The following is a 24,928-nucleotide window of genomic DNA, read 5'->3' on the forward strand; positions in this document are numbered from 1 at the left end:
GCAGTGTCTGCAAGTGCTGGAAATTGCTGACCAAGCATGCGGCCAGGGTGGTAAAACGCTACCCTATTCGTATGCTGACACAAGCCCTATGCTTTCGATACTGCTGTTATTTATGTGTTTGCAGTTTTTATATAGTTAATATCTCTGCTTTCTGCTTCTTAAAAACCAAAAGGCGGGGGAGGGTTTCATCTACTCCCTTTTCAGAAAGGAAAAAAAGAGGGATAAACTCCCATTTTCATCCTCTAAGAAAACAAGAGCAGCAGCTCAGACTTGGTAGTTAATCATGCTGTGAAAACCAGATTTCCTCTGGCAGAAAATAAAGTTAGGGATGAGTTTCAGAACAAAGAAAATCCGGAGGCTGGGGGTGGCTCAAGCCTGTAATCCCAGCATGTTGGAAGGTCAGGCGGGAGGATCGCTTAGGCCAGGAGTTTGAGACCAGCCTGGGCAACATAGTGAGACTCTGAGACCCCGTCTCTTAAAAAAAAAAAAAGAAATTCGTCAGGAGTGGTGGTGCACACCTGCAGTCCTAGCTATTCAGGAGGCAGAGGTGGGAGGCTTGAGACCAGTAATTTGAGGTTACAGTGTTCTATGATTGTGCCACCACACTCTAGCCTGAGTGACATAGTCCCTGTCTTTAAAAATAAATAAATATATAAAAATAAATGAAATCCGTATTTACTTAGTGAGATTATGGCTAAAATAAGAAACTGGGCCGGGCACAGTGGCTCATGCCTGTAATCCCAGCAGTTTGGGAGGCCGAGGTGGGCAGATCATTTGAAGTCAGGAGTTCGAGACCAGCTTGGCCATCATGGTGAAACCTCATCTCTGCTAAAATGCAAAAATTAGCTGGGCTTGGTGGTGTGCGCCTGTAATCCCAGCTACTCGGGAGGTTGGGGCAGGAGAATCGCTTGAACCTGGGAGGCAGATGTTGCAGTGAGCCAAGATCGTACCACTGCACTCCAGCCTGGGTGACAGAGCAAGACTCTGACTCAAACAAAAACAAAAACAAACAAAACTGAAGTGATTCAGAGAATGGTGAAAGAGCTTGTAGCTGGGGTTCTAAGTCAGCACTGAGACTTAATTTACTTAGGCCAAACTGGATTACTACTAGTAAACTGGTAGATGAATAATCATGCGTTTGTCATAATCTTAAACTTTTTTTTGGCAATGTTTGTGTCAGGATGCAACACCTTTTAAGTTCATTTCCAAAGATTCAAGATACTCCCTTAAACAGTTTTTAAAACAAGCACTCCTTGACCACTATGTGCCAAGTTCTCTTATGAACTTATTCTGATTCTTGTCATTTTTTTGTAGGGTAAATCATGTTAGTGTTCAAATTCATCTTCTTGACTATACTTTGCTTGTAATTTTAGAGTCCTTTGTAACTCTTAAATCTAAGAGCCGTTTTCTTCTGTTAGAAAGCCCTTCCAACCCTACTAGCCCATTGACAGTGTGTGTGCTCATCAACGTTGTAAGAGAGGTTCGGAAGAGCTGATAAGGGAAAAGGAAGTAGGCACAATTCTTATGGCACAGAGGTGCCAGACTGGGAATGCAGTGGGGTGACTGTATCATTTTATCTGCTGTTGCGTAACAAACCATTAAAAAATTTAGTGGCTTAAAGTAACAGTCATCTATTTTGCTCACACTGCACCTTAGGCAGGACTCAGTGAGGTCAGCTCATCTGTTCCATGTGGTATCATTTGGGGCTGCTCCATTGGGTGTGGGAGGATCCACCTTCAAGATGGCTTACTGGCTGGCAAGACAGTGCTGGCTCAGCTGAAAGCTCAACCAGGGCCCTCAGTTCCATTCCACAGGCTACTTCAGCTTGCTCTTGGCACGATGGTAAGGTTCCAAGGGTGAGCATCCCAAGACAGGAAGTGGGGATACCAGTTTAAGATCTGGGTCCAGAAAATGGCAGTGTCACTTCCACTGTATTCTATTGGTCAAGCAATCACAAAGCTCCAAGGACTCAAGAATGGACATGGGCCCTACTCAATAAAGGTGTCAAGAAATTCTGGAGCCATGTTTTAAAACCGCAGAGAACTTGAGAGCATGGACAACATCTGAGTGGATAGGAATAAGAATATACTCATTGACTAGCACTGGGAATATAGGACAAATGGTTTATGAAGCTACGGTGTACAGACAGGATTGGAAAGATAATGAAAACACAAAACCAAATCCCAGGGAAGGCTGGCCCAACAGAGGGCCATTCAGCCAGGAGTCTAGGTATATGGAAGCTAGCTGAGAAGCAGAGGTAAAGACAAGGCCAGGCAGTCACAAGTTGGGAAGGACATGGGGAAGCTGAAGGTCAGAACAAGGCCAAGTGTCTGTAATCTGGTTAGGAGAATAGTCAGCAGTAGTCAAAGGAAATAAGACACCTAGAACCAAAAGGCGAACCCAAGAAAACAAGTCAATGCCAGAAAAGAAGGCAGAAATAGGGCTGGGAGCGGTGACTCAGGCCTGTGATCCCAGCACTTTGGGAAGCCGAGGCAGGTGGATCGCCTGTCAGGAGTTCGAGACCAGCCTGGCCAACGTGGTGAAACTGTCTCTATTAAAAATACAAAAAATTAGGCATGGTGGCAGGTGCCTGTAATCCCAGCTACTCGGGAGGCTGAGGCAGGAGAATTGCTTGAACCTGGGAGGTGGAGGTTGCACTGAGCTGAGATCGCGCCATCGCACTCCAGCCTGGGCAACAAGAGCAAAACTCCATCTCAAAAAAAAAAAAAAAAAAAGGCAGAAATAGGAATCCAGATCTAAGAAATACATAGCAATCAGAAAGAGGAAAGTCAAGGAGGAATAAAACAGATAAGACTTCAACACGGAGGCAGGGTGGGGAAAGCCCACATTGCATCCACTTGGCTATGCTGCTGTGAGATCTCAAGGTACCTCTCCAGAGCATCAACGAGGCAGGTCAGCAGTCATGAAGTGAGCATAATGTTCCATATACAATACGAATACGCAGACAAAGACTCTAAACACCTGAGCTGCAGTTATTTCAATTCAGGTTTTATTAAAGTTGTTTCTGAATATTTTTTCTCAGTGATCCTTGTTCTGATGAATATTACATTTCATCCTTAGTTTTGCTCATTTGATTTTGCTTTAGTGTTTTAAGAACTTTTATTTATCAAATCCTTTGCCATGAATGACAGCACCAAATAACATATCAATACCCAACTGCTTGATTCCTTTACAGCAGTAAGAAAAGTCAGTAAAACATTTGTACAATCCAAGTATTAAAACACCAAGATCCCCTCTTCAAGTGAGAGTGAGCCAAAGCTTCCTTAGTATCATCTCAAGCCAATGTCTTTTCACTATACCATTAAGATGAAAATAACAAAGAGCACTGACACGATTTTCTTGCTCTTTCCATCTAAAAATGTGGGTTTCTTGTGGTGTGGCTAATTTTTAAAAAACCAGAAAATGGAAGGAAAATAAGTCAGTAAATGATTAGCTTACAAGTTTTTTCTACTCATCATTAACCAGTCTTCCCTTCTCCCTAGACTTTAGACAGCCATAAAAAGGTAGGAAAAACAATGTGCATAATAAAAAAATAAAAATAAATATCTGAGCGCCTACTGTAGTAGGCATTTAACACATTTCACTTAATCCTCACAATGCTGTGAAAGAATTATTATAATCATTTTACAAATAAAGAAACAGGCTCAGAAGGGTGAAATCACTGGTGCCTAAAGTCATGCAGGTGACTGAGCTGGGATTTAAGTTCAAGCCTATGCTCTAATATGCTGCTTTGGCTCCCCAAAGCCCTTCAACTTGAGATTCTTACTACTATAGCTTCATCTTCTAATTCTAAATTTACACTTTTAAGTCTGCAAAACTACTGAATAACAAAAGAACCTAAAATTATTCTCAATTTACTTGCCAAAACGGGAGGTATGATAGAGCATTAGAAAATTCTTCTAGCCTGGGCAATATAGTGAGATCCCGCCTGTAAAAAACAAACAACCAACCAACCAAAAAAAAAAAAAAACTAGCCAGGCATGGTGGTGCGCTTGCCTGTAGTCCTGGCTACTTGGTAGGCTGAGGTGGGAGCTTGAGCTCGTTAGGTAGAGACATCTCTTTAGGTAATCATAACATTCCATACCTAAAATTATTGTTAATTGTAATTAATGTTAATTCTAACTGGTAATGATAGCTAGCAATAAAAAAACACACAGAGAGTAATTACAATCAGCTCATTTTCTTATTGTCACCATCTGTCAATCTCATAGAAAGGAAGGCAAAAAAAGACAACTTCCTATTGTGAACCTTGATTGTTCATTAAATTCACAATATACACTTAGCGGAATGCCAAAAGATGTTCTGGTTTTACAAGCTTAACCACCAGTCTTTTGATTGCATTTTAAAAGTGCATATTTACTTGTTTTTTAAGGGTCTAAATCTGATGAAGATGGTAGGGCCCACAAGGAGATGGCTTTATTGGTAAGTTTGTGTGCTGTCTTAGAATTATCTATGATGTATAAGAGGATAACTTTCCACCACTCCACTGAATGTCATAGAGTTTCAGTGGAAAATGGATTTATTTTATTTTATAACTTCAACCTAAACCTATATAATCTAGACATCCAACATCTGATTGTCTGCTGGAGACTTAATTGCATGCCCATTAATCTTAAATGATTGACATTAATACCTAGTTGTTCTTCATTCATATTCTCACTGGAATTCAGTCAATAGTTTAGAGATTATTTTCCTTGTGTCCAGTCCTAAAAAGACTAGATTTTCATACTTCAGAAGCAGAAAGGGTGAGATTCGATCATTAAGGCCTCTTCCAACATGAAAATATCCATAATTGACTGCCTTCCTAAAATCTGACTGATGTATCATTCATTAAGTTGTTTATTGGACAAGTCTTTTACAGAACACCAGCTACAAGACTGGAAAAAAACCACATAGGCCCATTAATTCTAGAGGTTAATATATAAAAGGTGAGCTCAATGTTTACACAAATGTGACTTAACAGATACAAAGAATAGGAGATAAAGCTTGTCAATATAATAGAGGTAGTGATTTGTGAGTACCAACTTAAAAAAAAAAAAACAAAAAAAACTTCGCGGGCGCAGTGGTGAACGCCTGTAGTCCTAGCTACTTGGCAGGCTGAGGCAGGATTGCTTGGGCCCAGGAGTTGGAGGTCAGCCTGGGCAACACAGGAAAAAAAAAACTGCTAAGAGGAGAGAACACTTATGTTAAGTGTTCTTATCACAAAAAATAACATAAATAGAGCCGGAGGAAACTTAAGAAAAAATTCAGCATAACTGTTAATAAATGAAATGAGAAATCATGGGAACCTAACACTTTTGTCCTGATCACCACCGCCCATCATTTAATAAAGGATTATAAGGTAAAATTGACAAAGGGGCAGAGGAGTAAAGGCTGGTGGAATAAGTTGTAGGTAAATTACCCAAATAGAGCCATCTGGGTCATTAGCTGTTAGTGCTGCCTCAGTTTGCCTGAAATGATTATATGACAGGGAGGTTGAAAATAATTTGAAGAGCAAAGACAGCACAAGGCTTTTTGGCCATTCTTGCTTGAAAGAGTCCTGGGCATCTCAAATTTCGATGCTCCTTGCCTTCCAAGTCTCATCTAGACCTTTAGCCCCTACAAATAGAAAGGGGTGGGTATGGGACAATGATGTGAGCATAAAGCCTATCTAGTTGAGATTACAAGAACAAAAGATGGCTAAAAGGAAAAAAACAAAAGGTAAAGTCCTGAAAATCTATGTGTATAAAAATCAATCCAAATGATCTAAATTTATACAACCATGAAGCTTTATCCTCTAAGTACCCAAATGTTGAACCAATCCCTACCACCTCCTTTTTTCCACAAAATACAAGATACTACACAAGTCCTGTTATAGGGACCGCTAGGAAGAAACATGTAGTTGAAAACACACAGTTAAAAGGATTTTGGATTCAAATTTATCACAGTACCAATTTTCCTAACATGTTTTGATAAAGGCCATTGGAACACCTGTCACACTGTTCAAATGCCCAATGGTAAGACTTCTGATGAGACCAAACAGGTCACATTAAATCAATAGAACATCTTAGAAATAAAGCCAATATGACTAAATCCAAAACATATCACATGAAGTACCTCATGTACAATACAAACCTAGTTTAATAAATAAAAGAAACATAGGTGACTGCGCTCTGGGAGAACATCCAGTTCCTGATGGCCTCTTCACAGTCTTCTCTGAGACTCCACTGCCACTTCCACTCGGGCAAGCCTAATGGTGCGGCCATGAAGTTTGTAGCCATCTTGTCTTACTAATGCCACGGTGCCAGGCTGCACCCCAACACCAGCTGGCACATGACAGATGAGTTCATGCTCATGGGGGTCATATTTGTCACCAATGGGTGTCAGCTTCTCCAGGCCATGCTTGGCAAACACACTTTTCAGCTTTGCTTCTAAAAGCAACAACCCTCGGAAGACCTTCTCCAGAGTGAGCTTTTGGTCCTCAGGCTCTGATTCTTCAGAAATGCACTCTGTAGTCTTTTCCAAAATGTCAGCCACCTCCACCAAGTCCTTACAGAAACTCTGGATTCCTGCAGAGAAGCCAGGTATTTTTATTGTTTGTGAGGAAATCACTCTGCTCTTGGGCATAGCGTTTGGGTAAGGCCTAGATAGACGGCTAGTATGCTGAGTAGTCCAGCAAGTGGAAAGGTTGCCACACAGGACTCAGAGATCATCACTGATTACCACCCCAACCCAACTGACAAGTCAGTGTCTCTCTCAGAAGGCATATATGACTAGGAACCTGACTAGGAAATGGAAAAGACAGAACCCAAGAACTAGGTAAGACTATACACAACAGGCTTAAACCTGTTCTTTAAAAACAACTATTTTTATGTATCATGAATTTTTGTTGCTATTTGCTTGTAGCATTATGTACATTTTGAAAATTCCTGCCTGTCCCAGTTGTGCTAAGGCATACATTCTCAACAGGGACAAGACATTAATATTTCACGAGAAGGGCAGTAACAATGAAAAAAAGTCAACAACACTATGCTAAGTGGTGTCATGAATGGTTTATTCTTGAGGACTGGCTAAATAGGAACATGAAAGTAAGACACAGCCATAGATGAGGTAAGTTGGCTATGAAGTTGCTAGAGATGGACCACAAAACTTGTCTGATTTTTTAAGAGTCATATGAACTGTTACAAGACAAAAGTAAATTCAGTTGTTGAGAAATCCCATTACGTTCAATTCTAAAACTTGATTTTTCTTACGGAAATGAGGACAAGAAAGTCATCATTAGAGAGGTCTATGACACAATACCAAAGCTCCAGTGGGCGCTGGTGAGAGGCAAGGACTTTGTTAATCTGACTTTAATCCAGGGACAGGCTTACCGCCTTGTGTCAAAACAGGCTAGGTCTTTGACCTTGAAGTCAAAGACATTTTTTTCATTTTTTTTTTTGAGACTTCTCATTCTGTTGACCAGGCTGGAGTGTAGGGGCACGATCCTGGCTTACTGCAACCTCTGCCTCCTGGGTTCAAGTGATTCTCGTGCCTCAGCCTCCAGAGTAGCTGGGATTACAGGCGCCCTCCGCCATGCCTAGCTAGTTTGTATTTTCAGTAGAGACGAGGTGTCATGTTGGCCAGACTGGTCTTGAATCCTGATCTGACAGCCTTAGACTCTCAAAGTGCTGGGATTACAGGCATAAGCCACTGTGCCCAGCCAAAGACATTTTTATTGTAAATAAATCTCTCACCAAATATCTTGGCGTCTTCCACACATCTCTGGGTTCGCCTCCTTATGTTTTCACAATCAGCTACAGCTCTCTGGTATCTCACCTGAATATCAAAAGCAAAATCAAAAGGATGAGAAAACAAATACTTATTGGTGGAAGAGAATGTTTTTGCTTACTTTACAAATTTCACCCTTTTGATAGGTTTTTATAAAACAAACTAGGACTTACAGAAATCTTAGATCGGCTGCTCCAAATCCCCCGTCAATGCAGAAACCCACTCTTTAGCAGCACTGCTAGGTAGTCATTTAGCCTGACAGTTCAAACTCCTAACAGTTTCAAGTTCATTATATTGAGAAAAAGCTTTCTTTTTCACATTCAGCCAACACTGCCAACCTCCAACTTCCTTTCATTGACTTGAACTTAAGGATAACTGAGAATAAGTTTTAAAAGTATGTCATCTAGGCAGGGCGTGGTGGCTCACGCCTGTAATCCCAGCACTTTGGGAGGCTGAGATGGGCGAATCACCTGAGGTCAGGAGTTTGAGACCAGCCTGGCCAACATGGTAAAACCCTGTCTCTACTAAAAATACAAAAATCAGCCTGGCATGGTGTCAGGCACCTGTAATCCCAGCTATTCAGGAGGCTGAGGCAGAAGAAGCACTTGAACCCGGGAGGCAGAGGTTGCAGTGAGCTGAGATCATGCCATTGTACTCCAGCCTGGGCAACAAGAGCAAAACTACGTCTCATTTAAAAAAAGTATGTCATCTATTTGGAGGCAGTTATTTTACCCTCTTTAGTCCTTTTCTCTCTCATTCTTAAGACAATTCTTGGTTCTTTCAATTGCTGTCATAAAGTATGCTTTCCAGCCTCCTTACCATTCTATCTAGGTGGTTTTGCTTTGGAATTCCTCTAGTTTATCTATCTCCCTCTAAGTGTGTCTATCAACCCAGGACTGGGTCCAGTATGCCAGACGTGGTCTCATCAGCAAAGAACAATGGTCAGTGACCTCACTCATTCAACAAATATTTATTGTCTACTATATTCCAGGCACTGTACACCTCCTTTAATCTGCTGAAACATCAGATATCTAAGTGCTGTGACATAACAGGAAACCGAAAAGAGATGACTATCTTTAGCCAGTAGTGTTTTTGAACTACTACAGTTCTTTTCTGCCCAGTATACCTAGCAAGGAGTGAAGGAGGGATGAGGCGTAGCAGATAAAGAGCCAATTAAAGAAAACTTCATTTTAAAAATTGACATAAAAAGCTTTATGTGGATATTTAAACTAGAGAGAGGATATGAAGAAGAAATATAAAATCGACTCACTGTTAAATCCTGGACTTCTTTCTCCAGTTTAACAGCTTTTACCCTTAAGGCTTGTTCAGCAAGAGGGGGCCCAAGCTCATCAGGAGGGTCCTCAGAACGGCAGTCCTCACCAGCAGTTCTCTGGGTGGCAGTGCTGAATGGAAGCGGCCATTCCCTAAAACAGGAAGGAGGTGACGCATAATGAAGAAATGCCATCATAAGCCAAAATTACAACCAAGTTTAGAGACCAGAGATCTTCCTAGATGGAATCTCTGGAGAAAGTGTTTTCAGTTATAGTAACAAATGAACACTTACGAAGTCCTTACCATGTACCAGACACTGTTTTACTTGAGTCATCTTTTCCTCTCACAACAATATGTGAGATAAGTCCTATCATTATCCCTATTTTACAGATGAGAAAACTGATGCTGAGAGGCTTAAGGCATAATGGCCTGCTCAAGATCACATAGTTGGTATTCCACTGGGTCAGGACACTAAGAACCAGGCAGCAGAAATAGCCAGAACTGGGTATACAAAAGTCAGCATAAGGAAACCAAATGCTAGTACCCAGAACCAAAGGAGCATTATCAGAAGTGGGTATTCAAAAAGTCATATAGTTCTGGTTCAACCTTCTAACTTACAGATGAGGGAAATTAAGTCCAGTAAAGGGACCTTAAGGCTTAGAATTCTAAGCCTTCCTCACCACAAGCTGTAAGGCTTTTAGGAGACCTGTGCTAAGAAAGAAATTCCCACCTATATGTAAGATCAAGTCAATGAAATACTTATATTACATGTTATTGCCGGTGAACTACAGACACAGGTGAAAATAGATCTTTGCATTCAACTAGTTATGTAATCTAGAATTTTGTACAGCTACACTGTTTTGACATTTAGTTCAGTTTACACAGAAATAAATTTAGACTAGGGGCCGGGCGCGGTGGCTCAAGCCTGTAATCCCAGCACTTGGGAGGCCGAGGCGGGCGGATCACAAGGTCAGGAGATCGAGACCATCCTGGCTAACACGGTGAAACCCCGTCTCTACTAAAAAAATACAAAAAATTAGCCGGGTGCGGTGGCGGGTGCCTGTAGTCCCAGCTACTCGGGAGGCTGAGGCAGGAGAATGGCGTGAACCCGGGAGGCGGAGCTTGCAGTGAGCCGAGATCGCGCCACTGCACTCCAGCCTGGGGGAGAGAGCAAGACTCCGTCTCAAAAAAAAAAAAAAAAAAAAAAAAAAATTTAGACTAGGGGCTAGTTTACAGCAAATCTTGGGCCGTGGCAGTCCTGACCCCCAGTTCAAGGAAGTTTCCATTGCAATTCCTGGATCTTCGTAATTTGACTTTAAGTAAAATTATCCTGAAAACCAATCTGTGAGTACACGAGTTCTTTAAAACAATTTATATGGACTGGCATATACTGTAGAGTGGTCCTCAAGGAGACAGCTGAGCAAAGGCTTAAAGAGGGTAAGAGTCAGCTTTAAAAAAGGGAAGAGCATCCTGGGCAGAGCAAATAGCTAGTTTAAAGGTGTAAGCAAGAGGACTTTTATCTCTCCTACTTTCCAAGCTGATCTTAAATTCAATTATTATAATCTGGTATGTGATTTTATAGACAGTTCCACATTTTGGGGTCAGAAAATATGGTCACCATAGATCTGGGACTAATTACACACGGTGAAACATCTTCTCCCTAAAAAAACCACATTTATCCACTTGAAGAAGCAGGTCAAAAGATTCTCAGGGGCCGGGTGCGGTGGCTAACGCCTGTAATCCCAGCACTTTGGGAGGCCGAGGTGGGCGGATCACGAGGTCAGGAGATCGAGACCACGGTGAAACCCCGTCTCTACTAAAAATACAAAAAATTAGCTGGGCGTAGTGGCGGGCGCCTGTAGTCCCAGCTACTCAGGAGGCTGAGGCAGGAGAATGGCGTGAACCTGGGAGGCGGAGCTTGCAGTGAGCCGAGATCGCGCCACTGCACTCCAGCCTGGGCGACAGAACGAGACTCCGTCTCAAAAAAAAAAAAAAAAAAAAAAAAATTCTCAGGGCCAGTTCAAAGGGAAAATGGCCAAAGCTTAGATCAAGAAATAGGGGTGGGGAGTTGTGGCCAATCTCAATTCCTACTGCTTCAGAACTGGAGTAGGGAGGCAGCTTATCAGAAGGAACCATTTTTCTTTTGGTCATTTCCTTACATCACCAACAAGCTGCCAAAAAGACTTGAGAACGGTAAGCAAAACCAAGTCCCGAAACCCTGAATGCAACCTCTCACTTAGGTGCTAGGGTAGGATGTTGGGTCAGGTGTGTTAAGGTAAAAAGGGTGACATATGTAGTTAAGCATATTTACCAGATTCTCCCGTAGCTTACTTTCTATTCAGAGGTCTAACCCTACCTCGTACTCAACTATTTTTATTCTCTATCCCAGGAAGAAACAGTGTAGGGGCAATAGTCTCTGAGAAAATTAATTAACATCGCTCATTTAAGAGCGCCGATTCTAACACCATGACTGGTTTCCAGCCCGGGTTCCGCCACTTCCCAAATATTTAAGTTTGGAAGTTACTTAACTTTTCTAAACCTCAGTGTCCTTAACTACTAAATGGGGAATAATAAAAAGAACCACCCAAAATTCTGCAGTCGGCCTCGTAAGCGACCAATAAAAGCTGCCGATGGAACTTGTCTTCCGAAGGCTGATGCAATGGCCGTTTGGAAAAACAAGTTCAGCGGCCTCCTTTTACTGACAGGTACAACAGTGCCCGGATAACGGAGGAAGGACTGGCCTAAGGTCACACGGAGTGAGGGGAGAGAACCCAAATTTACCCACACGTACCACAGGCTGGGAGAAGAGGCCGGGAGAGAGGTACATCCCTCCCTTGGGGGCTTAAGAGACTTCTCACCTTCCAGGCCATGCATGACCTCGGATATCCCTACCTTCCTGGCCTAAGAAAGAGGCACGGCTGGTGGCCTCAGTTTCCCCGTCTGTAAAATGGGGCTGTGAGTGCATGGTTGTAGAGGCCGGGAAGTTTGGTCCCCTCGCCTACGCTCAGATAGCTCTCGCCTTCCAGCCCACAACCACACCGGCTGGCTCGCTAGCCCCGCAGAGTCCTCACGCTCCCGACCCCCCGCCTGCAATGCTTACTTGCTCTCCCACGCGGCACTCCAGGCCAGTAGGCGCTGCACCCGCAGCCGGCCCGCCCACAGCGACCGTACGGCCATGTTCCCGATTTGGGCTGAGAGAGGCAGCGCACGCGCACTTGCTGCGAGTGAAGAGATGGTCCCGCTTAAAAACCAGCCTTTGCGGGCGTTTCCCTCTCAGGACGTCCGGACGGGAACGCTATGCTTCCGGTTGCCCTGTGGGCCGCGCAGTTCCCCATCCGGTTGTCCGGAGCGAACGCAACACTTCCGGCTCTCAGTGTGTTCCGCGGGTAGGCGAGGTCCTAGTAGTAACTACACAGTCTCCGTGCTGGGCGCAGGGTCGGCGGCAAACAAAGCAGATCATAGCTGTGCCCGCATGGAGCTTACTTGATGTTATGAGCGATAAACAGATACAAGCGGGATGTAAAGTCAGAATATGAGCGGTGTTTAAAGGTGAGGGGCAGGTGTTGCGGAAGCCTAGAATAGAAATCTAGCTGTGTGGGAAGTCTTCCCAGAGGAAGGGGATATTTGAGCTGAGCTGAAGAAAGGGTTCAGGCAGAGGGAAACATCTGCAGAAGCCTAATAAAGAGAGAAGAGTATTGCATGTAAGGGACTGAAATATACAGAGGCGGGAGGGCAACAGGACTAGTGGTTAGGCAGGGCTAGATCACGTGAGCGGTTTAAAACACTGCAGCCTGAATCATTGCCCATCACTCCTCCCAGTCTTTTTCTCTAATGCCCTTCTTATCGACTGAATTGTTTTTTAAATGATGTGTATTTTCTCATTTCCTCTCACTAAGATATAAGCTCTTTTAAGGCAGAGATATTGTCTATTCATTCCCATTGAGCAGTGCCCTAATGTAGGTGTTCAAAATTTTTTTTTTTTTTTTGAGACGGAGTCTTGCTCTGTCACCCAGGCTGGAGTGCAGTGGCGCAATCTCGGCTCACTGCAAGCTCCGCCTCCCGGGTTCATGCCATTCTCCTGCCTCAGCCTTTCCGAGTAGCTGGGACTACAGGCGCCCACCACCACGCCCGGCTAATTTTTTGTATTTTTAGTAGAGACGGGGTTTCACCGTGGTCTCGATCTCCTGACCTCGTGATCCGCCCACCTCGACCTCCCAAAGTGCTGGGATTACAAGCGTGAGCCACGGCGCCCGGCCACAAAATTACTTTTTTTGAGATGGAGTCTCACTCTGTCACCCAGGCTGGAGTGCAGTGGCACGATCTTGGCTCACTGCAACCTCTGCCTCCCAGGTTCAAGTGATTCTCCTGCCTCAGCCTCTTCAGTAGCTGGGATTACAGGCGCCCACTACGCCCGGCTAATTTTTTATTTTTAGTAGAGACGGGGTTTCACCATGTTGGTTAGGCTGGGCTTGAACTCCTGACCTCAGGTGATCTGCCTTCCTCAGCCTTCCAAAGTGCCGGGATTACATGCATGAGCAACCGCCCTTGGCTTCAAAAAACTTTTTTGCTGAATGCAATTTAGTCTGATTCTGATTGCAATGGAATGTGAAAATAAATAAAACCTAAAAGCTGTTGGAACCTCCCAAATACTTTAAGCTTTGAGAGAGATGTGGCTGTGGTCTGAGTCCATGTAGCATGTTTTGTAGTTCTGCTTCTTAGAATTATAGCTTAACTCTCTTCCTCATTGTTCTTGTTCTGTAATGACTAGGAAAGGGCAGAGACCAGATTTCTCCCCTCTCAATTACTGATGTTTGTAATAGACAGCCTCCTTTATTGTCCTATACCTAACTCAGACCAGATAGTGCCCTGAACTGAACTGACCCCATGACAGTTACATCTGCAGGGTGTGATGTTAAATATACCTTTCTTGAAGGAAAAAGACCACCTTAACTACTCAGATCATTGTAACTATGCATTAAGCCTTGCATAGAAAGATGTTGAAATTCTGTTAAACCTCACTGAACCCAAACTTCTACACTTTGGAACACTGACTTCCATCCTTTGTAAGACAGACATATTTTTCCATTCTGTGCTTCCTGGGCAGGCCATCCTCAACCTTTGTGCTTAAATAAACTCTCTTTAAACTAGATTCTGACCTTTTAAATTATTTTAGATTGACAGGGAACATGTGACAAAGGCTTTACATGTTTAAAGAGTCACTTTGACTGCTGCGTGAAGCAGATTGCAAGGTGTAAGAAAAGAGGTAGGGAAGGCAATATGTTGCAGTAGCCCAGGCAAGATGGGGCTATGTTCTGTCCTGGAAGAACAGAGAGAGACCTTCCTAACCACTGTAAAGTAATTGTGTCCAGCACCCTTTTAGTTTCTTAGTATTTTATTTCTTTTGCTTCCTTGTTAAGGTTTCTTCCTCCAACTAGAATGTGAGCTTCATGAGGTGTCTGTCTTGTTCACCACTGATTTCTGACATCTAGTATAGTAGGTACTCAAGTATTTGTTGAATGACTTAATTAAGTTGGATAGTGTCAGTGAAGATAGGAAGATATGGATGAATTTTAGAGATTTAGGATGGAAAGCTGACAGACTGAGGATGGATTGGCGATTGGGGTCCAGGGCACTTGAAGTTGCCAGCTTAGTTACTGGATAGCCCCTAAATTTTTTTTTAAGGGAATGGGAAGTGTTCTTTGAGCACTCTGAATCTTGTCATAACATGGGTTATTTGTACTGTAGTTATTTGGGTCAGATTTTCTTTCCTGCTTGTCTCTGAGTTCCATGAGGACAGAGCTGGAGTATTTTCATCTTTTTATCTAATCCAAGGTCCAACTCAAATGTGTCATGACCAATAACTTATATTTTCTTTTCGGCCTTATGAAAAGGGTGACATGGTTTAGGGAGGTATTATGATTCTCTTTTACATATGAGAAAATTGAGGCTCAGAAAGGTTGGTAAACCTGTGCAAGATCCCCCAATAAGGAAACAGTGACAGTAGAATTCTGACAGACTGAACACTTGGCAGGGTTGGGCTTAGACCTGTGGCTTACACTTTGAAAAAACACAACCAAATAAGGCTTTTTTTTTTTTTTTTTTTTTTGAGATGGAGTCTTGCTATTGCCCAGGCTGGAGTGCAGTGGTGCGATCTCAGCTTACTGCAACCTCCGCCTCCCGGGTTCAAGTGATTCTCCTCCCTCAGCCTCCTGAGTAGCTGGGACTACAGGCACGTGCCACCGTGCCCAGCTAACTTTTATATTTTTGGTAGAGATGGGGTTTTGCCATGTTGGCCAGGCTGGTCTTGAACTCCTGACCTCAAGTGATCCACCCACTTCGGCCTCCCAAAGTGCTGGGATTACAGGCATGAGCCACTGTACCTGGCCTAAACAAGGCATTTTAACAACCAAGAACAAGTGGCATCTGTGCCTTAGCCATTTTGCTTACATTTCTCTTAGCTGCCTAACGTTCACCAGGTTGCTGCTTGCATCCATGCATTCATTCATCTATTTATTAAGTGGTAGTGTGCTTCTGAATGTTGCAGTACAAGGGGAGGGAGATATATGGATGACATAGAGCTTTAAAATTAAGAATAAGGCTCTAGGGTCAAGACTTCTTATATTTACATGCTGGCTCCACCAGCATGTAAATATAAGAACTATGTGAGCTTGGGCAAGTTACCTGACCTCTGTGAGCTTCCATTTCCTGAACTGTGAAAACTAGGGCAATATAACTTATCTCAGGGTTTCAGTGAAAACTAAAAGGATAATACCTGGAAAAGTGGTTAGTTAGCACCAGGACTGGCTATCTAATTTAAAGGGCAAAAGGAAAAGCAGAACTCCTTGTTCAAATATTAAGAAGGCAATAGTAGAGCATTAAACCAAGAACAGGGCCCTTCTAAGCATGGGGCCCTGTGTGACTGCACAGGTTGCATGCCTGTGAAGCTGGCCATGGCTGACACAGTGCCTGACACACGGTGAGTGCTTGATAGATGTTAATTATTAATTACCCCCAGCCACTCCCCTCAGAGTTCAAGATCTGTTGGTGAGAAAAGACACTTAACCCCAAAATAACTGCATAAGAAAGAGTATGACAGACACTGAAGACATAGTTGGAGAGTTAGGTGACATTCCAGGATCCACGTTTTAAAAAAGAACACTGAAAAGTAATTTCCTCTTCAGTGGAATGAACACAGGCTTGTGAGTCAGACATTTCTCATATAGCTAATAATAGCCAATTTTTTTTTTTTTTTAATAGATGGGGTCTTGCTATTTGCTTAGGCGGGAGTGCAGTGGCAATTCACAGGCGTGATCATAGTGCACTACAGTCTCAAACTCCTGGGCTCAAGTGGTCCTCCTGCCTCAGCCTCCTGAGTAGCTGGGACTATAGGCGAGTACCACCACGCCTGGCAAGTGAGAGCCACTATTGACTGAGCATTTCCTATTTCTCAGACACTATGCAAGATGCCTACTATATATTATCTTATTAAATCTTCCCAACAATCTTGGGAGAAAAGTAACAATTGTTAGTCCCATTTCACAGATAAGGAAAACAAGAATCAGAGTGGTCAAGTGACTTTTCCAAGGTCACCCAGCTGGTCATTAGAGGCAAGGCTCAAACCCAGCCCTATCTGGATCTGGGCTTATAACCCCTAAGTCCTATGCTCTGCCACTAATCAGTGGGTGATTTTTCCTGCTGTGGTCTCCAGCTACCTCACAGGATGTGATCAGGTTATTCTTCCTGTTGTGGTCTCCAGCTACCTCACAGGGTGATAAAGTTTGAGTGAGGCTAAAGTCTGTAAAACCTTAGGTGGGTTAAAATATGTAACCCCTAGAGCAAAGTGGCCACGGTTATTCTGGGATTTTCCTTCTTTCCTCTTGAGCTAAGCACTGGCCCTTAAGAGTTAAGTGGATTTATCTTTATTGGAAGGAAATGTGTTAAAGACAGGCCCATAAAGTACCCACAGTGTTGAGACAGTAGTGAGTAGCACAGTAAGGAGACTGCCCAGGACTTGAGGTCCTTGGTCCCTCTATAAAAGTGTCAAGTGTTTGTAAAAGGTTTAGCACCCATGTGACAGAAAGAACCCATCATCCTCTTAATTTCTCTTGGTTTTACTTAATATATAGAAGGGCACACTAGTGGGCTTCTGAGTGCAAGATGAGGACTTCATTAGAATAAAGACATATTGCCTCCTGGATTTCTAACCCATAGCTCCAAGAGCCTCAGTGTCACAGAACATAGGTAAGGGACTTGATTTACTGAAAGACCCTATCCTACAACAGCCTGTGGACATTACAGCTCTGTGCTCCTGTCACTGAATATCACTGTGAGCTTAAAACATGTCAGCTGCTCCATTTCTCTTTCCTTTTGTGTATTCAGAGCTCTGATTTTAAAACACTCAAATCTGGAAGATTCCAGTAGCTGCACTCTGTCTAAAGCATATGAGGAATGACTGTAGAATTTGCATGTCCTCTATAGCTTTTGTTCACATGTATGCAGGCAGGGATAATGTTATTGATTGTTCAAACTATTTGCCTTGCCCAGGGGTTGTCAGTAATGCCCAATATGAATCAAGTTGGCACAAGTGTGATCAGATGATCAGGTCTTGTCTCTTTACACTGCACCACCAATGCTTCAGCACTGCCTCCCTTTGCCTTAAGGACTGGGAGTGCAATGCTGCGAATGGGATGGAAGGGGTTATTCACATGTGCATTCATTTCTTCTTCCCTTCTTCTTCAGAAGGGAAGGCAAAGACATCTATAAAACCTTTACAGCTGTGCAGACTTCTGTATCCCTCCATCCTCATTTCCACCCTTTGTAAAGTCACTAAGGATGCTCTCCATTTCCCTCCTCCCTTCTACTTCTTCCCTCCCCGTATCCCCTAAAATCATGCAGACAATAAAGGCTGGTATTTTGGGTGCCCTGGAGAATGAGGGCTACTTCCTAGTCTTCTCTTGGTGTCTCCTTGTGAAAAAAGCATTTCTTCCTCAGGTGGACAAGCTGGTATTTCCTTTGGAATGAAATCCTCATCCTCTTCCTAGGTCTTCTTCATTTCCCATTCCTGAAGCACAGAAAGACAAGACAAATCAATTTGTTGAATAGTCCAGTGTGACATGGATAAAGACATTTCATGGCACCTAGTTAGATGAAGATCTCCATTGGCCAGGTTGCGTTGGGTTCTAGCCCCTTCTCTCTTTCTGTGGCCCTGAGTAAGTCACTTCTCCATGTTGGTCTCTCTTGTCCCTTCATCCATTCTCAACATAGTTGCCTGAATGGTCTTTAAAAAAATGTAATTCATATCCAAAACCCTTTGCTCAAAACCTTCCATCATGTCACAACAAGATCCATTATGTTAGAACAAGATCCATGGGGAGGTGGCCTGAAAGGCTTTAGATAAAAGGCTGGTAAAGGACAGTCTGTGGGCCAAGTCTGGCCTGTTGCCCGTTCTCATATAATCCATCAGCTAAGAATGATTTTCTTATTTCTAAATATGTGAAAAAAAATCAAAAGCAGACGACTATCTCATGACACATGAAAATGATATGAAATTCAAATTTCAGTGCTTGTAAATAAGTTTTATTGGGCTAGGTGCAGTGGCTCATGCCTGAAATCCCAGCACTTTGGGAGGCCAAGGTGGGCGGATCACGAGGTCAGGAGTTCGAGATCAACCTGACCAACACGGTGAAACCCCCGTCTCTATAAAAATACAAAAAAATGAGCCAGGCGTGGTGGTGTGCGCCTGTAATCCCAGCTACACAGGAGGCTGAGGCAGGAGAATTGCTTGAACCCAGGAGGCGGAGGTTGCAGTGAGCTGAGATCGGGCCACTGGACTCCAGCCTGGGTGACAGAGCGAGACTCTGTCTCAAAAAAAAAAAAAAAAGTTTTATTGGGACACAGCCATTTTCATCATCATTTACATATTGTCCATGGCTATTTTCATGTGACAATGGCAGAGTTGAGGGGCTGTGGAACAGATCATATAGTTCAGAAAGCCTAAACTACTTACTCTCTGGCCCTTTACAGAAAAAGTTTGCTGACTGCTGGTCTAGATGATCTGGCCCCTCACTGGTTACTTCTCTGATCGCATCTCCTAATGCTCACTCTTTGTTCCCTTCACTGGAATCACCTGGATCTTCTTGATGTTCCTCAAACATGCCAAGCTTTTTCCCACTTCAGGGACTTAACACTTGCTTTTCTCTCTGCCTGGATCGTCCTTCCCTCAGCCCCCTGCATGGGTCTCTCCCTCACACTCCATTCAGGTCTCTGCTTATGTGTCACCGTCTCGAAAGGGTTTTTGCTGTCACTGTGCTTAAGCCCCTTTGGGAGGTTCATCTTCTCTGGCATCACATTCTTTATTTATGTGTGGTATTTAAAGTCTTGTCTTCCCAACTCTATGAGACCAGGGACTCTTTTGAGTTCCCTGTTATGTAACCAGAAATTAGGACAAGACTGGCATATGGTAGGTCTTCAACAAATATTTGTTTAATGACTAACTGTAGGAAAGAATACTCTTCCCTCTCAGACTCTGAAAGTCAATTCCAACCTGAGGATGCAGCTCCAGCCTAGACATACAGCCATGCTTTTTTTGAGACAGGGTCTCACTTAGTGTCGTCTAGGCTGGAGTGCAGTGGCATGATCAGGGCTCACTGTAGCCTCACCCCTCCCACTGGGCTCAAGTGATCCTCCCACCTCAGCCTATGGAGTAGCTGGGACTATAGGCATACACCACCACACCCGGCTAATTTTTTTGTAGTTTTTGTAGACACAGGGTTTTGCCATGTTGCCCAGGCTGATCTCGAACTCCTGGGTTCAAGCGATCCTCCCACCTCGGCCACCCAAAGTGCTAGGATTATAGGTGTGAGCCACTGTGCCTGGCCAAGCCATGCATTTTAAAAGTCCATGCTGGTGTGATCCTAGACAAAATGTTGCCGATTCCCAAAGCAGTGTTGATATGAAGCTAATAAACAGCTGTCCTTTAAATGTATTCTAATATGATATGCAATTTCAGCTCACAAATGATCAGGCGTTGCCTGCCTCTTCCCCCTTCATGGTTTCCACGCTTGCTCTCCCTCTTTGCTCCAGCTGCTCTGGCCTCCACCTGGCCATCAGGCATGCTTGAGAGCTTTTGCACCTGCTCTCCCCTCTTGCTGGAAAGCTTCTGCTCTAGATCTTCTCATGATGTTCCTTTCCCATCATTTGGGTCACTGCTAGGAGAGGCCCTCTCTGATCACTATGTATATTGCTCCAACCCTACTCCCAGTCTCTGTCCCTTTCTATATATATGCGTATATATATATGTATATATTTGTAGATGTATCACTTTCTGGAATTATCTTCTTACATTAACAGGGCACTTATGTATTATCTGTCTCCTTTCACTGGCTTGGAAGTTCCTTGAAAACCAGGACCTTGTCTGTCTTGTTCACTGGTTTATCTACCACTTAAACTTCAGTCTTCTTGGCTGTGAAATGGGGCTAAGAATGCCCACTTTACTTGGTTATTGCAAAGATGGAATGAAGGAACATGTTCAGAATGTTAAGTGAAGTGTCAAGCATTTAGCAGGTGCTTAATATGTGTTTCTTGAATGAATGAAATTGGAGTTTTCTACTACTTTAAATAGGATGTTCCCCCTTTTATTATGTTTCTAATTTGAACTATTTTTTTTGATTTGACATATTGTGAAATGATTATCACAGTCAAGTTTAGTTAACACATCTCACCTCACCTAGTTATCGTGTGTGTGTGTGTGTGTGTGTGTGTGTGTGGTAAGAACAGTAAAAAGTGACTTTTTAAAGCAAATTTCGAGTATACAATATGGTATTGTTAACTGTAGCCACGATTCTGCACATTAGATCCCCAGAACTTAAGTCTTCTTAAAACTGAAACTTTGTATCCTTTGACCAACATCTCCCCAATTCCCCCAGCCCTCAGTCTCTGGCAACCACCATTCCATTCTCCCCATTTTAAATTAATAAAGATTAATTTTATATTTTCATATTTAAAAAGGAGATTGTTCCTTGAAAACTCATCAGTCTCCACATTTCTTAGCTTGGAATTTAGGTCCTTCTATATCAAACTGTCTTTCCAGTCTCATCTCCTACCAATTTTTCAGACATTCTGTGCTGCTGCCAGACAGGTCTAGAAAGGCTTCCTGAGCATCTCTGATGTGCCAGGCATTTGTTTTTCAGGTCCTGCTATGATTGGAATGTTTGTCCCTCCAAAACTGATGTTGAAATTTAATCCCTAATGTGGCAGTATTGAGAGGTGCAGCCTTTAAGAGGTGATTGGGTCATGAGGGCTCTGTCTTCATGAATATGGATTAATCCATTCATGGATTAAGGCATTAATGAGTTAATGCATTAATGGGTTATCATGGGAGTGGGACTGGTGGCTTTATAAAAAGAGGAAGAGAGACCTGAGCTAACATGTTCAGCTCCCTCACCCTGTGATGCCCTGGGCTGCCTCCAGACTCTGCAGAGAGACCCCACCAGCAAGAAGGCCCTTGCCAGATATGGCCCGTCAACCTGAGACTTCTCGGCCTCCCAAACTCTTAAGAAATACATTCTGTTCCTTTATAAATGATCCAGGTTCAGGTATTCTGTTATAAGCAGCAAAAAATGGACCAGGACAGGTCCACGCTTTATCTGCATTTCTGGAATCCAGAAAGCTGTGAAACCGAAATATTTCTCCACTGTTTTGGTATAGTCTCATTTGGTGGCAAAACTTGACCTGACCTGATATGAGTCTGTTTATAATCTTTATTCACTCCATGTGCTATACATATTCCTATGTCTTACTGTAGAATTATTAACATGTTTGCTTACATGGTACCACCTGAGGACTTACTGGGGTTTTCACCATGTATTAGTGTAGGTACCATATTATGTTTATAAAATCCAAAAAGTTCTGAAACACAGCTGACCCCCAAGAGTCACACAGAAGGGACTGTGGACCAGCATCCTGGAGGGAGCCATGGACTTAGAATTGGAAGAGGTGGGTTTGCTTCTTTGCTTTTGCAGTGATACCTTTCATAGCCCTGGGCAAGTCCCATCGTCCTCGATCTTCAGTTACCTCATCAATGAAATGGAACCTGTCCTGTCTGAAAGCACACTGTAGGCTCAGAAACCAGATGATTAAGCTTGTTAGAAATATGTGTTAACAAAAAGTGAATAGGTTCTGAATAAGATCTGAGGATTACCCCTTCTGAGGAAGGTTCATGAGTTTCATTGCATAAATGCATTGGCAATTCTCTGCCTTTCTCACTAGTTGATATTTTGGTTTTGGGTGAAGTTCCATGTAAACGGGGCTACCAGATCTCTGATTTTGAGGAGCTGAACTATGGCTCTACCTTGGCTTTCTGTAGCACCCTTCCTTGGTTGGCAGCTACGATGGATGGGCTCCTCTTCCTCAGCTCAGAAACACAGTTGACAGGGAGAGATTGCTCTGGAACGCTGTTCTGGGGTTTATTTGCAGTTTCCTGTTGATGGCAATAAATAATTATATAGGTGAGATCTGGTGATGGCTACCTACACCAAGCCTGCCCTCAAAAGCATGAGGACACTTTATTATTTTTATTTTTGAGACAGAGTCTCTCTTTGTCACCCAGGCTGGAGCACAGTGGCGCGAGCTTGGCTCACTGTAACCTCTGCCTCCTGGGTTCAAGCGATTCTCATACCTCAGCCTCCCAAGTAGCTGGGATTATAGGTGTGTACCACCGGTCCTGGCTAATTTTTCTATTTTTAGTAGAGATGGGGTTTCGCCAAGTTGCCCAGGCTGGTCTCAAACTCCTGGGCTCAAGCAATCCACCCACCATGGCCTCCCAAAGTGCTGGGATTACAGGTGTGAGCTACTGCACCTAGCTGCAGGAGGAACTTTAAAATAAAAGGCACCTGGCAAACATGACAGCATTGAACAAGGTGAGAGAAGAAGATACTTGAGGACCTTCAGATAACGATAATGAGAACTAGAATTACTGAACCTCACTATGTACAAAGCATTGTGTGAATTAGCTCCTTTAGCTTTTCAACAAGCCGATGAAGTAGGTATTATTATTAGTCATTCCATTTTATAGGTGAGGAAATTGGGAAGGTCAAATTGCTGTGCAAGGTCACATGGCTCGTGAGTGGGAGAACCAGGATTCCAATCCCATAGCCCTTTTTTCCTTTCTTTTTTCTTTTCTTTTCTTTTTTTTTTTTTTTGTGAGACAGAGTCTTGCTCTCTTGCCAAGGCTGGAGGTCCACCTTCCAGGTTCAAGTGATTCTCTTGCCTCAGCCTCTGGAGTAGCTGGGACAGGCATGTGCCACCATGCTCAGTTAATTTTTGCATTTTTAGTAGAGACGGGGTTTCACCATGTTGGCCAGGCTGGTTTCAAACTCCTGGCCTCAAGTGATCCGCCCGTCTCAGTCTCCCAAAGTGCTGAGATTATAGGCATGAGTTACCATGCCTGGCCCCACAGCCTGACTTTTAACCTCTCTCCTGTATTCCTTCTCATTTTTGAAATTACCTTTACCCCTTACATTTTTTCCAGATAATTGCTTAGTATTAACATCTTACCAGATGTAGCTCCTTAAGGGTGACATCTTAACAGCTAAACCTACAAGGAATTTAGAGAAAACTTCTCTTTATCTCCAAAGAATGTTAAAAGGATCCAAAACCCAGGGAAAAGTGCTCTGGAATGGGAATATCAGGTCATGCTGGTGGGAGGAAGCAGCAGGGATGAATGAACCAGTGCTAGCTCCTCCACCAGCCCTCTGTGACTCTGGGAAGTTGTTTTGTCCTTGGCTGTCATGTTTTTCATCTATACAATGAGGTTGGAAACACCCCATGGAAAGGAAGTGTAGGGGTGTAAGACACAGCACTGGCTCAATCAGGTGTGGTGTGACCAGGAAATGTGACCTGGGACAACAATAATAATGACACATTGCCTCCCGACAAGTCATACTTATCAGACAAGTTATTTCATCTCTTTGAGTCTCAATTTCCTCACCCGAAAGCAGGCAAAACATTTATTCATTTGACAAATATTTCTTGTACTCCTACTATTTTTCTGTAAAGGGTCAGGAATTTAATGATAAATGAATGGATGTAGTCCAATTCTTAACAAAAATACAATCTAGTGGAGAAGACAGACATTGGACAAGCAAGGATACAAATATATATACACACACACATACACACAAATTGTGGTTAAGTGCTATGAGGAAGAATAATAGAGGGAGCTGTTGGTAATTTAGACCAACTAGGGTCAGTTTTGCTCTCCCAGGGGACATCTGGGAATTTCTGGAGATATTTTGGTTGTCACTGGAGGGGGAGTGCTACTGGCAACCAGTGAGTACAAGCTAGAGATGCTGCTTAACATCCTACTTGATATCCTTAGGTAGGACCTTAACATCCCTAACATCCTGCTGGTGCACAGAATAGTCCCTTATAAGAAAGAATTACTGGTCCAAAATGTCAGTAGTGTTGAGGTTGAGAAACCCTGGTGTAGATGAGGTCAGAGAAGTTCTCTCTGAGAGAGCCCCATTGGAGGTGAGCTTATCTTCCTCACAGAGTTGCTGGGAAAATTAGAGATAATGGATGCAGAGCCCTGAGGACAGGGCCTGGTACCCTGGAGATCTCAGGAGAGGGCATGTGAGATTGTTGTATTTTTTGTAGAGACAGGGTTTCACTATGTTGCCCTGGTGGGCTCTGGAGTTAGACTTCCTGGGTTTGGAATCCTGTCTCCCACTTCATGGAGTGACCTTCAGCAAGTCATTCAACATCTCTGAACCTCAGTTTCCTTGTCTGTCAACCCCTAAACTACCTCATAGGACTGCCAGGAAGATTGTGTGGGATAATACAGGTTAAGATGCCTATAGTAATGGATCACACATGTTTGTTATTCAAC

At 43.3% G+C, this 24,928-nt stretch overlaps 2 protein-coding genes across 4 annotated transcripts in view; both read right to left on the minus strand.

The window, feature by feature from the left end:
* Window positions 1–2,988: 2,988 nt before the first annotated feature.
* Window positions 2,989–14,065, minus strand: GRPEL2 (GrpE like 2, mitochondrial). The gene is made up of 4 exons (XM_055285706.2): window positions 12,143–14,065; window positions 9,041–9,194; window positions 7,737–7,818; window positions 2,989–6,569 (listed from the first exon to the last, which is right to left on the minus strand). The coding sequence occupies exons 1-4, from the start codon at window positions 12,217–12,219 to the stop codon at window positions 6,205–6,207; spliced, it is 678 nt and encodes a 225-aa protein (XP_055141681.1). The 5' UTR covers window positions 12,220–14,065; the 3' UTR covers window positions 2,989–6,204.
* A 53-nt stretch (window positions 14,066–14,118) lies between these two features.
* Window positions 14,119–24,928, minus strand: part of AFAP1L1 (actin filament associated protein 1 like 1) — a 72,482-nt gene continuing 61,672 nt past the window's right edge. For all 3 annotated transcript variants that reach the window (XM_055285674.2, XM_055285675.2, XM_055285676.2), the window contains exons 18-19: window positions 22,391–22,519; window positions 14,119–18,103 (exon numbers count right to left, since the gene is read on the minus strand). In XM_055285674.2, the coding sequence (XP_055141649.1) occupies window positions 18,080–18,103; window positions 22,391–22,519 (153 nt within the window). In that variant the 3' untranslated portion in view covers window positions 14,119–18,079. The remainder of the gene's footprint in view (window positions 18,104–22,390; window positions 22,520–24,928) is intronic.

Source organism: Symphalangus syndactylus, chromosome 7 (genome assembly GCF_028878055.3).
Source record: "Symphalangus syndactylus isolate Jambi chromosome 7, NHGRI_mSymSyn1-v2.1_pri, whole genome shotgun sequence".
NCBI lineage: Eukaryota > Metazoa > Chordata > Mammalia > Primates > Hylobatidae > Symphalangus > Symphalangus syndactylus.

Coding starts and splice junctions, on each gene's coding strand:
- GRPEL2 (XM_055285706.2), bottom strand. CDS start 12,219: ATGGCCGTACGGTCGCTGTGGGCGGGCCGGCTGCGGGTGCAGCGCCTA. Junction 7,819..9,040: donor AAGAAGTCCAGGATTTAACA/GTGAGTCGATTT, acceptor TTTGATATTCAG/GTGAGATACCAGAGAGCTGT. Junction 6,570..7,736: donor GGAAGACGCCAAGATATTTG/GTGAGAGATTTA, acceptor GCTTCTCTGCAG/GAATCCAGAGTTTCTGTAAG.